Source organism: Gossypium arboreum, chromosome 5 (genome assembly GCF_025698485.1).
Source record: "Gossypium arboreum isolate Shixiya-1 chromosome 5, ASM2569848v2, whole genome shotgun sequence".
NCBI classification, from domain to species: domain Eukaryota; kingdom Viridiplantae; phylum Streptophyta; class Magnoliopsida; order Malvales; family Malvaceae; genus Gossypium; species Gossypium arboreum.
Genome location: NC_069074.1, coordinates 13,391,630 through 13,404,907, shown reverse-complemented (window position 1 = coordinate 13,404,907; position 13,278 = coordinate 13,391,630). Strand labels below are relative to the sequence as shown.

General features: G+C 34.8%; 1 protein-coding gene across 1 annotated transcript; it reads right to left on the bottom strand.

The window, feature by feature from the left end:
- On the bottom strand, nt 1-4,007 carry LOC108450978 (glutamate receptor 2.7-like). Its single transcript, XM_017748729.2, has 5 exons — nt 3,471-4,007; nt 2,101-3,392; nt 1,507-1,813; nt 910-1,307; nt 1-597 (listed from the first exon to the last, which is right to left on the bottom strand). Exons 1-5 carry the CDS (start codon nt 3,793-3,795, stop codon nt 223-225), a joined length of 2,697 nt encoding a protein of 898 aa, XP_017604218.1. The 5' UTR covers nt 3,796-4,007; the 3' UTR covers nt 1-222.
- Nucleotides 4,008-13,278: the final 9,271 nt, after the last annotated feature.

The window sequence follows — 13,278 nt, the reverse complement described above, 5'->3', positions numbered from 1 at the left end:
TTTTAAATAAATATTTACGAATCCACTTTTCATAAACAGAGATCCGAAATTATACTTTTTTTCAGTATAGGTAAATTCAGGTCATTACATCCTTGGTCATTTCTGAGTTTGCAGTGGCATTTCAATCTCAGTTTCTGCTGGTGATGATGTGCCATCGAGATTATCCATGTTAGTGTGACCAGAATCTAAGGTTGAAGGGCTCCTCCATTCATTGATATCTGGTTATAGATCAGGAGCTACTGAAGCTTCCCGTTGAACTAAAACCACATCTCCCAGATAAAAGTATTTGGCAACTCGAATTGCCTTGATCCAAACACTCTCATCTACATTGTCCACTCGGTGACGGTAATATTTCTTTAGCAAGCGCATGGAGAAGAATAGAAAACAAAGGGTGGATGTAGCTTCAGATATAAGGTAAAGACCCCAGAAACTGCGGATGCTCAAGCTATCAGTTGTACTGCTGTCGGTTACATCGGCTGAACACTCCAGCGAAGGAGAAAACCATTCCTTTTCCAGTGACAACAGAAATCCATTTTCAGAGAACTGTAAAATGGCTCTTGAAAAATCTTTGGCTATCGGAGAACCTTTCTGAAATACCTGCATACAGAATTCCAGGAAAGAAGAAAACCCTTGAACAAGTTTAATTAATAGCTAAGGTACAACTAGGAGCAAGAAGAAAGGACTATTCTACAATTCTACGAGGGAGGAGTTCGACGTCAATATTCAAAGCATGTATGTGTACGTAGGTTGGCTTCTTCAGAGTTCAGTATATATCTTCCAAGTGCAACACATTTGGAGATTCTAGTTCATTCTTAGTAATTTAAAAAAACAAAAAAACTTTTCCTATTAATTTCTTGTTGAAACTGGAACATGCCATATTAAGTTATGGTAATAATATTATGTACTCACAAAGCCTAAACCGCCAAATCGGAAGGTAGGTGTGGAAGTGGTAAATTGCTTGCAGTAATGACTGAGGAAAACTTTGCCATAAGGTAGTTCAAGAAAGGCAGCAGCAATGCGGTGGCTTTTGAATTCCCCTTCATACTTATATTCACTGCTGACGTTCTCAATATTATAACTTTTAAAATTAAGAACCTTCTCCAAGTATGTCCTTACAAATGAATCTCCATCACACCCAATTTTCAAGTTGGCCCTCTTTAGCAATTCAATATCTGTAACATTTGGTCCCAATCGCTTGACCGTCAGCATTGATGTTAGGCTAGCGGTGTAGCTTGAGTTTAAGACCAGCACAACGAAGAGCCACACTACGACCACCATTCGAGTGAGGTTACTGTAAACCTTCTCTCCTGCACAAGTCATTGTCAAAAAATAAACATATATGAATGAATGAATAATTGGTTTTTAAGGCTGAATTCCATCCAGAAACAACAGCCTTAATGTAGGGACCATTCATTTATTGGATCTTTGAATTTTATGCCATGTAGCTTTCCCTCAATTCTCACATTAATACTCGTCAAGAGTTCTTGGTATGGCAGTGAAACTTACTGTGAGCAAAGAAAAGGGAGGAGAAAGCGAACCAAATTGCAGTTCCAATCTGATGGTTCCAGGGACCTCTGAACTCAGGGTTGGACTGGTGCTCCAACACCCAAACTATGAACATGGTGTAGATTAAGATGGCGGCAGTGACCAACCACATTTCGATGGTGAAAGGTTTCACGAAAATCCATGCCGAGTCCTCCGACTTTGCTGGAACTATCATGGACAACCCTGACTCTGCATATGGCTGAGTAAATTCCACATGATCTGCTCTATCAGCTAGTATCGTTATGTCACCGACAGCAGCGTCATAAGTCTTCCATTGATTTTGGTACACAAGAAAAAAACAAACAAAAACCTCATAAGAGACAAAATTATAGAAATAAGAAAACAAAAACGAGAATCCTAATCGTTGTGGTTATTCTCATTAATTTTCTTCACCACACAGGTGTCAAGAAGACCGAGTCCAAATTACACATCTTATCTATGAAATTTCAAGTATAATTCAATTATTAAAAGAAAAATGAAGGATAGAAGGTTTGTTTTCATTTGCAGTAGAGATCCTTAATGATAAGCATGAATTGAAAAATAAAGAGCTATTACCTTGTTGTAGACTTTGTTAACAAGTTCATCATATGTGCCATTGTGGGGATCAAAATGGTAAGGTAGATGATAACCTAGCACCTTAAGAACTTCATAGAAAAGTTTAATGCAGAAACCATCATAGTTCTTTACGCCTGGAAGTTTACCATCGACAACCTTTACAAATTTCTCAAATGAGGTTCTTGCTGGAACTCCAACAATCAAAGGCTTTTCATCTGTGGGCATTGCCCATCCTTTTGGAACAAGCTTTGAATCACCAGGCCAATTGACTCGACCACCCAAATCTTGAGATATTTCACCAACATAACCAGTTTCGTTCTTCACTCCAGGATTTCTTGAGAACCCAATCCCTGGCAACCAGAAATCCAACTCTTTGTACCTTTTCCCAACCACGTTTACAATCCTCAGTATAGGATCATACGACAGTTGTCCTTCTTCGAAACATACTTCACCACTTGCACCAGTAAAATTGCTTGAAAGTATCTTTTTCAACAATTTTTTTGGACTCTTTCCATCACTTTTCAGTTTCTCCATAGCTTGCGTGATGATTCCAATGCTATCATAGGCACGTAAGGCGTTAATACCTGGTTGGGAATTATCTTCCTCATGATATTTATTTCTGAAAGTTGTCCGGAAATTGGTATAAAACTTCTTGTATAGACTAGTTTCCTCAGAATAGTAGGTCTTGATTCCTAAAGTACCTTCCATTGACGAAATCACTGAACTGTTAAAAGAGTCGAGGTAACTCGAGATGGTCTCTGTGACTATCCAAACTGAGTCTTTTCCCACAAGTCCACTCTTTTTAGCCTCTTCAAACAAATGTATCGTCATTGAGAAGGATGAGTGAAGAACAAAAAAAACCCGAGATTGTTTCTTCTGTAGCTTCTTCAACAACTCATGGACAGCAACGTTCGGATTAGTCACAGAAGAAAATGGAGGAAGAACCAATCGGAATTCAACCTCCGAACCCACATCTTGAAGCGCCTCAGGTAAAAGAGCTAACTTCCCAGATTCACTACCAAAGACATCGTCTTCATAAATAACTATAACCCTTTTCCAGTTGAATAGACCAATGATAGCTGCAATGCATTTCATCCTTTTGGAATCTTCGTTAGCCATTCTTACCAAGAAGGGCCAGCGAGTGGTTGCTAATGGCGGTGTGATGGCCGGTGCTGCAAAAGAAAGAACTGGAACTTGAGCTCGGCTACCAATATCACCGACCACAACTGCTTCTTCCCATGTCTCCAGGCCAATGATCACTTCAACTTCTTGTTCTTTAATCAACTTCCGAGCTGTTATCAATATGATTATTCAGAGTTCAGACCAACACAAAAGGAAGCAGAATTTATTCAGATAAAACAATGACTAACCAACAGTAGCAGCTAGGAGGGGATTTCTTCCAGAGTCTTGAATGTGGAGGGATAGCTTGTGGTTGTTTGAATCATTGTTATTGAAACTTTGAGCAGCAACATCCAATGCAGTTTTCTCTTCTCTACCAGTACGCGAATTAATATCGATGATTGCGCCAATCTTAATAAGCTTGTTAGCGTTCGTGGTCTCCTCCCCGTTGGATAAAACAAGAAGGCATATGAAGACAAAAAAGAAAAGCCAAAGCTTCAAAACTCTACTGGCAAAAAAGATGCAGCGAGGGCGAGAGTTTTGGGCTTTGACATGATAGCAAAATGAATCGTCCATGTTGATAAACAACTCATAAAATATACACGAAATAATAACTAATGAAGGAAAAAGCTTATTAAAAAGTATATATGATAATATGATATATGTAAGGCCGTCTGAACTATCAAAAGCCTTTAAGCGTAAAAGTTGAATGTTAATATTCAGCCTTTATTGGACTTAGTCTGCCAAGAAAAGACGAGCATATTTCAACTCCATTTAACATATGTAAAGAACGTGACAATTACTACGAAGAAAAATTGTATATATTTCAATTATATTGAGGAAAAGTCAACGTACTTATTTACCTTGAATCACCACCGAATATACTACATCTGCTTGTATGTCTTAATCATTGAAGAAAATTTATAGCCATGTTTTCCCGTCTGGTTGATTAACTCATGTGGATTAAGTTTAAGTCACGTTAATTGTAATATTGTTAGGGTTTTATTCTTTTATTATAAATTATAAAAAAATGACTTTTTTCTTGAAATATATCATATCTTCATCAAGTTCTTTTGGTCCAGTAAAATAAAAACGCTCTCAAACTTAACGTTGACGAATTTGCTTTGAGTAAATTTTCGGATAACACTTATTGCAATAAGATTAACTAGAAACATATGAAGTGTATGATTAACCCAATAACAAAAGTTTTGTAAGAAGACTGAAGCTAACTACTATAAGATAAAATATCTTTTTTCTAAAAAGATTTGAAATTATTATATGTTCGATGTCCAATATTAAAATAATTTCAAAGGCTTCCCTTGATTTTGTCCGCGTCAACATACAATTTGAAATACCTTAACTCTTTTGAATTAGGTCTGGGTCAATAGCAATGATTCAAAGAACACTTATTAATAATAAGTTGAGGGAATTTTAAAAATAACTATTGGGAGTAAAAAAAAAAACCAAAGTGCTCCTATTTATAGTGTCTCAGTAATAAAAGTTAGGGTGTTTACAGTTCAATTAAAATTGAATTAACCGACCAAATTGATCTAATTCAGTTAATCAGTCGGTGGCCGAATTTAGTTTGGTCGGAACTCGGTTAATGATTTTTTGGAATTTCAGTTATCGAGTGATTCAGTTCGAAACCGGATAATCAACTTAATTAACCAATTAGCTGAAATAAATAATATATATAATATATAATATAGTGTTTTGTTGTTAACTTTCAATACTTACGTGGTGTTTCTAATTTATTATTTGTTGTTTTCATTTTTATTTAAAGTTTTTGAACTATTTAAAAAAATGAACATTAGCAATGTATTTTTATATGTTTTATACTTATTTTAACTAAAAGAAAAACATATAAATTTCAATTAATTCGCTAACCTCTGAATTAATCGAAATATTTTAGTTCATTAATGTATTTAAAAAAACTTTAGTGCGATTAACGATTAAAGATTTTTATATTTCAAGTAATTCAGTTAATGGTAATTCAATTCAAGTATTAATCGAACTGGCCGTTTAAACACCCATAATAAAAGTTACAAAAGTAACAATTAAAAAGGGTAATAAATGATATTTTCAGTTATAAAGAAATTATGATTTTTTTATTAATAAAAAGTTTTATTGGTGATAGTGAATAGTAAATTGAAGTGTGAATAAGAACTACTATGTTTCTAAAAGAAAAAAAAAACACCCAATGTAATGAACCGAAAGTTACGGTATCGGAAATTGAGTCTTGAGTACTGTTTCCGTGAAATTTATTCATGAATATTTATTAGAAATATTTATGAATTATAGTTGAATGGTTATTTAGTGTTTAATTAAGTGAAGTAGCTTGAATTTAGTTTAAAGGATTAAATTGCATAAGGAATAAAAGTTTAATTATAGATTAAAGAAGTAAAAGGACTAATCTAGCAATTAGACCCTAAGTGCCATGTGTGTGAATGTATGATATAACATGTGTAATAGTTGGTATATATGTGTAATAGCTATAAGATATTTTATGTTATAGCTATTACACATGTTAATTTATATTTTTATAGGTTAATAATAATATAATATAGTATAATGAATAAATAATAATGAGTAAAGAAACATAGAAAGAGTTACAGAGAGCAAACGTGAGAAAGAAAGAAGGAAAGAAAGAAAGAAAAGAAAAGGGAAATTTGAGGATTAAGGCCCTAAAGTTTAATTGGTAAGTTGTTTTAGCTCATTTTCTTATGATTTTTATGTTTATGGATGCCTAATTCAAAGTTCTACATGTATGAGGTTAAAATGAAGAAAAATAGAAAATTTTTAGATATTGATTTAGTTGAATAAATTGAGGTTTTATGGGTTAAATTGATAGGAATTGAAGTTAGAAGTGAAAATTGAGTGATTTATTAAAAGAATTCTAAGTTAGGTTTAAATAGGGATTAAGTTGAATAGAGCTCAAAATTTATGTTTTATAATGAATTTTATGAGTTAGAAATTGTTAATGAGTTGATTAAAAGAGAATATGAAGCTTAAGTTAAAGAAAAAAGATTAGTAATGGAAAAAGGACGAAATTGGAATTTTTGTAAAAGTTTGATAGAAAGTGAAAATGTGTTTTATGAATTAGTATATTGATGAATTTTAATTGTATGATTGTTAGTAGCAAACGTAGCACCGGATACGTCATCAAAGAAGGAAAAGAGAAAGTGAACAAAGATATCGATTAAATTCGATAAATAGTGGTTTGTATTTCTATAAACCGAGCTTAATCGTTATTGCTATATTTGATATTTATATTGTATGAAAATGTGAATGAGGTAAGTATTTTTACCATATTGAAATGAATGTGATTTTGAATACCCTATTAACGATTGTCGGGCTAGTCGGATATAGTTGACATGTCATAGGAATTGGAAGTATTGGGATATTCGACATTGAGTCGATGAGACACTATGTGTCGACTATTGTTAAAGTTCGGATTTGTTCCGATGAAGTACTTTGTGTACTATAATGTTAAAGTTCGGATTTGTTCGATGAAGCACTATGTGCTTATCCCGAGTGTGGGTTGGATCCGTGTATCCGTTAGTGTCCGAGTTATGTTAATAAGGGTAAATAAAGTAAAGGTTATTAAAGTCTGATTGATATTGAATAATAGCAATAATGTGTTTGAATTACCATGTTTTAAAGTTGATTAAGCTATTGTTTATGGAAATACCACTGAGAGTATTCTCAGCGTGACGGTTTGTTTCCGTCTTGCAGCTAGGTACTGAAAGTATAAGGACTCGATATACAAGCCGATCCCCAAACTCAAATTGGTGAAGTTTCTATCTTTTGGAAAATGGCATTGTACCTAGGATGTCTTTTGGTTATATTGAAAGTATCTAAGTTGTTAAATGATATTTTGGTATGTTTTGTAAATGTTACCAAAACCTTAAGAATGGTATGTTTTGATATGTTAGTGAAGAGTAATAAGAGGAATTGTTGGTAAATGTTGTAGAAAGAAGAAATGAAGATGTTATAAACTTAGTTATCAACATTTTATACTAAAACAGATTTGGATAGTAACAGTAGTCCAACTTTGAAAATATACCAAAAATAGTATAAAGTGAATTAGATGATGAATAAAATATGTAATTGAAGCTTAATGAATCTATTTTTATATGGAAGAAACAAAATTGGTAAAAGAGTTGTATTTTATGAGATATTTACGTTTTGGTGAAATAGGGTTAGAACAATTTCTGGATTCCTGTTCTGACTTTAGAAATTCACCATAAATTGTGTATTAAGAATTAGGACTCAAACTTTATTTGTATGGATTCCTTATTGAGTCTATTTTAATTGAAACAAATGGAATAGTCATTGGATTTCTGTACAGGAAGAAATTTGATTCGTAGTGCACAAGGGTCAGAGTAGCTGAACCCTGAAACAGGGAGACTTCTTATAATAAACTGTACTAATTGGCCTGACCAAAATTCTAGAAAAAATTAGTAAGTAGATATATGAGTCTAGTTTCAGGGAAAATTTACGGAATTGGATTTCGTGTTTCGTAACTCGAGATATGATTTTTTTAGCGACTGTGACGCAGATGGATAGTTTACTACGAAAACTGTTTAAGTGCTAAGATAAGTTTTGTAATGTCTCCTGCTTGACTCCGGCAGCGGTCTCGGGTAGGGGGGGACGTTACAATATTGATTGGTATCAGAGCTATTTAGGTTTAGTCGGTTCTAGGACTAAATCGAATGTCAATGGGAATCTAGAGGTACATGCCATTACTGAGTCAAATTTGAGTTGGGATTGGATGCTGATATGTTTGTTGAATATTTTTGTTTTATAGCATTAAGAATGTCTGATAAAAGCATTGAGGATACTGATCAAGAGATGTATAGTGAAGATGATGAACCGTATAATGTGAATGAATCGAGTCTGCAACTCCAAGTGTGAATCCAGAGGAAATCAACCGAATGTTGGAAGTGACAATATCAAGTCTTTAGAATAATCGCCGATGCCCTTCAAAAAGCGGTAGGAACTATGCTTGCTACGTCCTCTATCCCTACTACCCAAGAGCTCCAATTAAAGAATTGAGAAAATATGGAGCTACAGAATTTTTGGGTGCCAAGGAATTGATTCGACTCTGCTGAAAATTGGTTAAAGACTACAAAGAGAGTTCGAAGCAACTTGAATGTACACCACAAGAAAGCTTAGTGTGTGTTGTCTCATTCTGCAAGAGGAAGCTTTAGTATGGTGGGAATCGGTGATTGAGAATGTACTTGAGGAACAGATAAGTTGGGACTTCTTTCAAAAGAGTTTCAAAATAAGTATTTGGGAGAAATGTACATAGAAGACAAAAGACAAGAGTTCTTAACACTGAAACAAGGTGAGATGCTTATAGTGGATTATGAACGAGAATTTCGAGATTGAGCGAGATATGCCATTGAGTTTGTACCGACTGAAGCCGACCGATGTAAAAGATTTTAAGAGGATTACGTGATGAATTTAGACTACGTTGATGCCTCTTAGAATCACCGAGTTTTGGATTTAATGGAAAGAGCTAAGATGATTGAACAAATTCTTGGAAGGGATAAAAGTCCAAGTTGCTCATTCGATGAAAAACGTCCCGAATGGTTAGTTCAAGTCCATGACCTAAGCGGTCAAAGGAATCACGAGGTAATTGAGATTTAGTTCTCGATCGAAAGGAGTGATCGAGGTCGAAAAGACAGACTCATGTGTCTCTTGGCGTATCCAAGTCCGATTCGAATCTTGAAATTCAATATGTGAGCATTGTGGAAACCGACACAAAGAGGAGTGTAGAAAATTGACTGGAGGTTGTTTCGTTGTGGAGCTACCGATCACTTTATTAAAGATTGCCCAAAGATATCCGGAACAACACCAAAGAGTGCAAAGATCTGAGTTTGCTTCAGAGGCCGGGATCGGGCCAAGTAGTTCGTTTGCTAGAGGTGGTACTAGAAGAACTAGTGAGAGTGCTACACAACAATCAAGCTAGAGCTCCAGCTCGAGCGTATGTTGTGAGGACTCGAGAAGAGAAAGATGCTCACGATGTGGTGACAGTATATTCTTATTGAATTCACACCGCTTATGCTTTAATAGACCACTGGTCATCACATTCATATGTTAATCTGAAAGTAGTTGAGACAAAAAATTAGAGTTTGAATTGTCTAAAGTTATAATAGAAGTGTCTAGTCCATCGGGACAAACTACTTTAGTGAACCATATATGTCGAAGATGTTCGTTAATGATTCAAGATAGAATATTCCTGTTGATCATTGATTATGCCATTTGGCGACTTTGATGTTATTTTGGGAATGGATGGTTATCGTAACATGGAGTGATTTTAGACGTTATAAGAAGAAGTTTATTGTTCGAATGAAAGTGAAGATAGAATTGAAGTAAATGGTATTCGGACTAGTGGATCAATTCGTATTGTTTCGCCATTAAAGCTAGCAAGCTTCTTCATCGAGGTTGTAATGCTTTCTTAGCATATGTGATTAATTCGGATTCGTTGAAAGTCGGTGTAGTAAAATTGATTGTATGTGAATTTTCGATGTATTCCTCAAGAATTACCGGATTACCCCGATCGAGAGGTAGAATTTGTGATTGAAGTCTACCTGTGCAGATCCGTGATCGATACCTCCGCACTGTATGGCACCTACTGAGCTAAAGGAATTAAAAGTACAGTTGCAAGACTTATTGGACAGAGGTTTTATACGACCTAGTACATCACCATGGGGAGCTCCAATGTTATTTGTTAAGAAGAAAGATGGGTCGATGCGATTGTGCATTGATTATCGACAACTCAACAAATTGACTGTCAAGAACAAGTATCCACTTCCCCGAATAGATGATTTGTTTGATCAACTGAAAGGAGCTTCCGTATTTTCAAAGATTGATCTAAGGTCGGGATACTATCAGTTGAAAGTAAAAGAGTGCGACATATTGAAGACGGCATTCCGTACGAGGTATGGGCATTATGAATTTTTAGTGATGCCATTTGGACTGACAAATGCCCCTGCTGCTTTTATGGATCTTATGAATCGGATTTTTCAACCATACTTGGATCAGTTCGTAGTAGTTTTTATCGACGATATTTTGGTGTATTCCAAGTCAGAAAAAGATCATGAGCAACATCTCCAGATTGTTTTGCAAATACTACGAGAAAAGCAATTGTACGGAAAATTGAGCAAGTGTGAATTCGTTATCGGTTGTGTTTCTTGGTCATGTCGTATCAGCGGATGGAATTAGAGTGGATCCAAAGAAGATTGAAGCAGTTATTCAGTGGAAAGTTCCTAAGAATGTATCAGAGGTACGAAGTTTTCTCGGATTGGCTGGTTACTATCGAAGATTCGTCAACGGATTTTCAAAGATAGCCTTACCGATGACCAAGCTACTACAGAAAAATATTCCATTTGTTTGGAATGAGCAATGTCAGAAAAGTTTTGAAGCATTAAAACGAATGTTAACAGAGGCACCGGTGTTGACTTTACCAGAATCAGAAAGAGATTTTGTAGTGTACAGTGATGCTTCATTGAGTGGACTGGGATGTGTCTCGATGCGAGCGGAAAGTCATTGCTTATGCTTCACGGCAACTGAAACCGCATGAACGCAACTATCCAACTCATGATTTAGAATTAGCAGCTGTAATTTTTGCCTTGAAGATTTGGAGGCACTATCTTTATGGTGAAAAGTGCTATGTTTATACGGATCATAAAAGTTTGAAGTATTTACTTTCACAAAAAGATTTGAATCTGAGACAAAGGCGTTGGATAGAGCTTCTAAAAGACTATGATTGTGTCATAGACTATCATCCGAGAAGGCTAATGTAGTAGCCGACGACCGAGTAGAAAAGTCTGCGATTGAATTACGAGCAATGTTTGCACAACTTAGTATCATCGAAGATGGAAGCCTTTTGGTGAATTAAGAATAAAGCCGATAATGTTTGATCGAATCGGATCAGCACAGTTAGAAGATGATAAGTTGTTAAAGAAAAGAGATGATTCGGAATGGTACAATGAAAATTTTAGCATTGATGGAAATGGTCGCTAAGATTTCGAATCGACTTTGCATTCGAATAATTCGAGTTGAAAGAGTTAATTCTTGAGAAGCTCATAATAGTCCATTTGCATTTCATCCGGAGGTATGAAAATGTATCATGATTTGCGTGAATTGTATTGGTGGTCGGAATGAAAAGGATATAACGAATATGTGGCAAAGTGTTTGACTTGTCAACGAGTGAAGGCAGAACATCAAGTTCCATCGGATTACTTCAACCCATCAATATTCCGAATGGAAATGGGACCGAATAACGATGGACTTTGTGACGGGATTACCGATGTCTACAAGTAAAAAGAATGCTATTTGGGTAATAGTTGATCGACTTACGAAGTCACTCATTTCTTAGTGTGAGAACCGATTGGTCGTTAAAGAAACTTCTTGAGGTTTATGTTCGGAAATCATTAGATTACATGGTATTCCAAAATCAATAATTTCGACAGAGATCCAAGGTTTACGTCAAGGTTTTGGAAGCAATTACATGAATCTTTCGATTTACTCGACTTCATTTTAGTACGACTTTTCATCCACGGATCGATGGTCAATCTGAGCGGGTAATACAAATTTTAGAAGATATGCTTCGAGCTGTATGATTGATTTTGAGTCTAACTGGAATATTATTTGTCATTAGCCGAATTTGTGTATAATAATAGTTTCGATCAAGTATACGAGATGGCACCGTATGAGGCTTTGTATGGACGAAGATGCCGATCACCCGTATGTTGGATGAATCGAATGAGAAGAAGATGATTGGACTGAATTGGTTCAAGAAACGGAAAGTACGATTAAGAAAATTCGGAAAGATTGAAAACGCTTTTGATAGAGTAAATCGATGCGATTTGAAACGACGGGATATTGAATACTCGATCGGGGATAAAGTATTTTAAAGGTTTCACCTTGGAAGAAAATTCTAAGATTTGGTCAAAAGGAAAATTAAGTCCTCGTTTTATTGGGCCTTACGGTTATTGAGAGAATTGGACCAAGAGCGTATCGATTGGCCTTACCTCCGAACTACGAAAATGCACGATGTCTTCCATGTTTCTATGCTAAGAAGATATCGATCGGATCCTTCACATGTTATTACGACCGAGAATGTAGAGATTCGACCGACTTATCGTATGAAGAAGAACCGGTTGAGATTCTAGCACGAGAGGTAAAAGAATTACGTAATAAACGTATTCCTTTAGTAAAAGTGCTATGGCGAAGTCACAGTGTTGAAGAAGCTACATGGGAACCGAAGAAACGATGAGATCTCAATACCCCATCTCTTTTCGTAAATTTCGAGGACGAAATTTATTAAGGGGAGAGAATTGTAATGAACCGAAAGTTACGGTATCGGAAATTGAGTCTTGAGTACTATTTCCGTGAAATTTATTCATGAATATTTATTAGAAATATTTATGAATTATAGTTGAATGGTTATTTAGTGTTTAATTAAGTGAAGTAGCTTGAATTTAGTTTAAAGGATTAAATTGCATAAGGAATAAAAGTTTAATTATAGATTAAAGAAGTAAAAGGGACTAATCTAGCAATTAGACCCTAAGTGCCATGTGTGTGAATGTATGATATAACATGTGTAATAGTTGGTATATATGTGTAATAGCTATAAGATATTTTATGTTATAGCTATTACACATGTTAATTTATATTTTTATAGGTTAATAATAATATAATATAGTATAATGAATAAATAATAATGAGTAAAGAAACATAGAAAGAGTTACAGAGAGCAAACGTGAGAAAGAAAGAAGGAAAGAAAGAAAGAAAAGAAAAGGAAATTTGAGGATTAAGGCCCTAAAGTTTAATTGGTAAGTTGTTTTAGCTCATTTTCTTATGATTTTTATGTTTATGGATGCCTAATTCAAAGTTCTACATGTATGAGGTTAAAATGAAGAAAAATAGAAAATTTTAGATATTGATTTAGTTGAATAAATTGAGGTTTTATGGGTTAAATTGATAGGAATTGAAGTTAGAAGTGAAAATTGAGTGATTTATTAAAAGAATTCTAAGTTAGGTTTA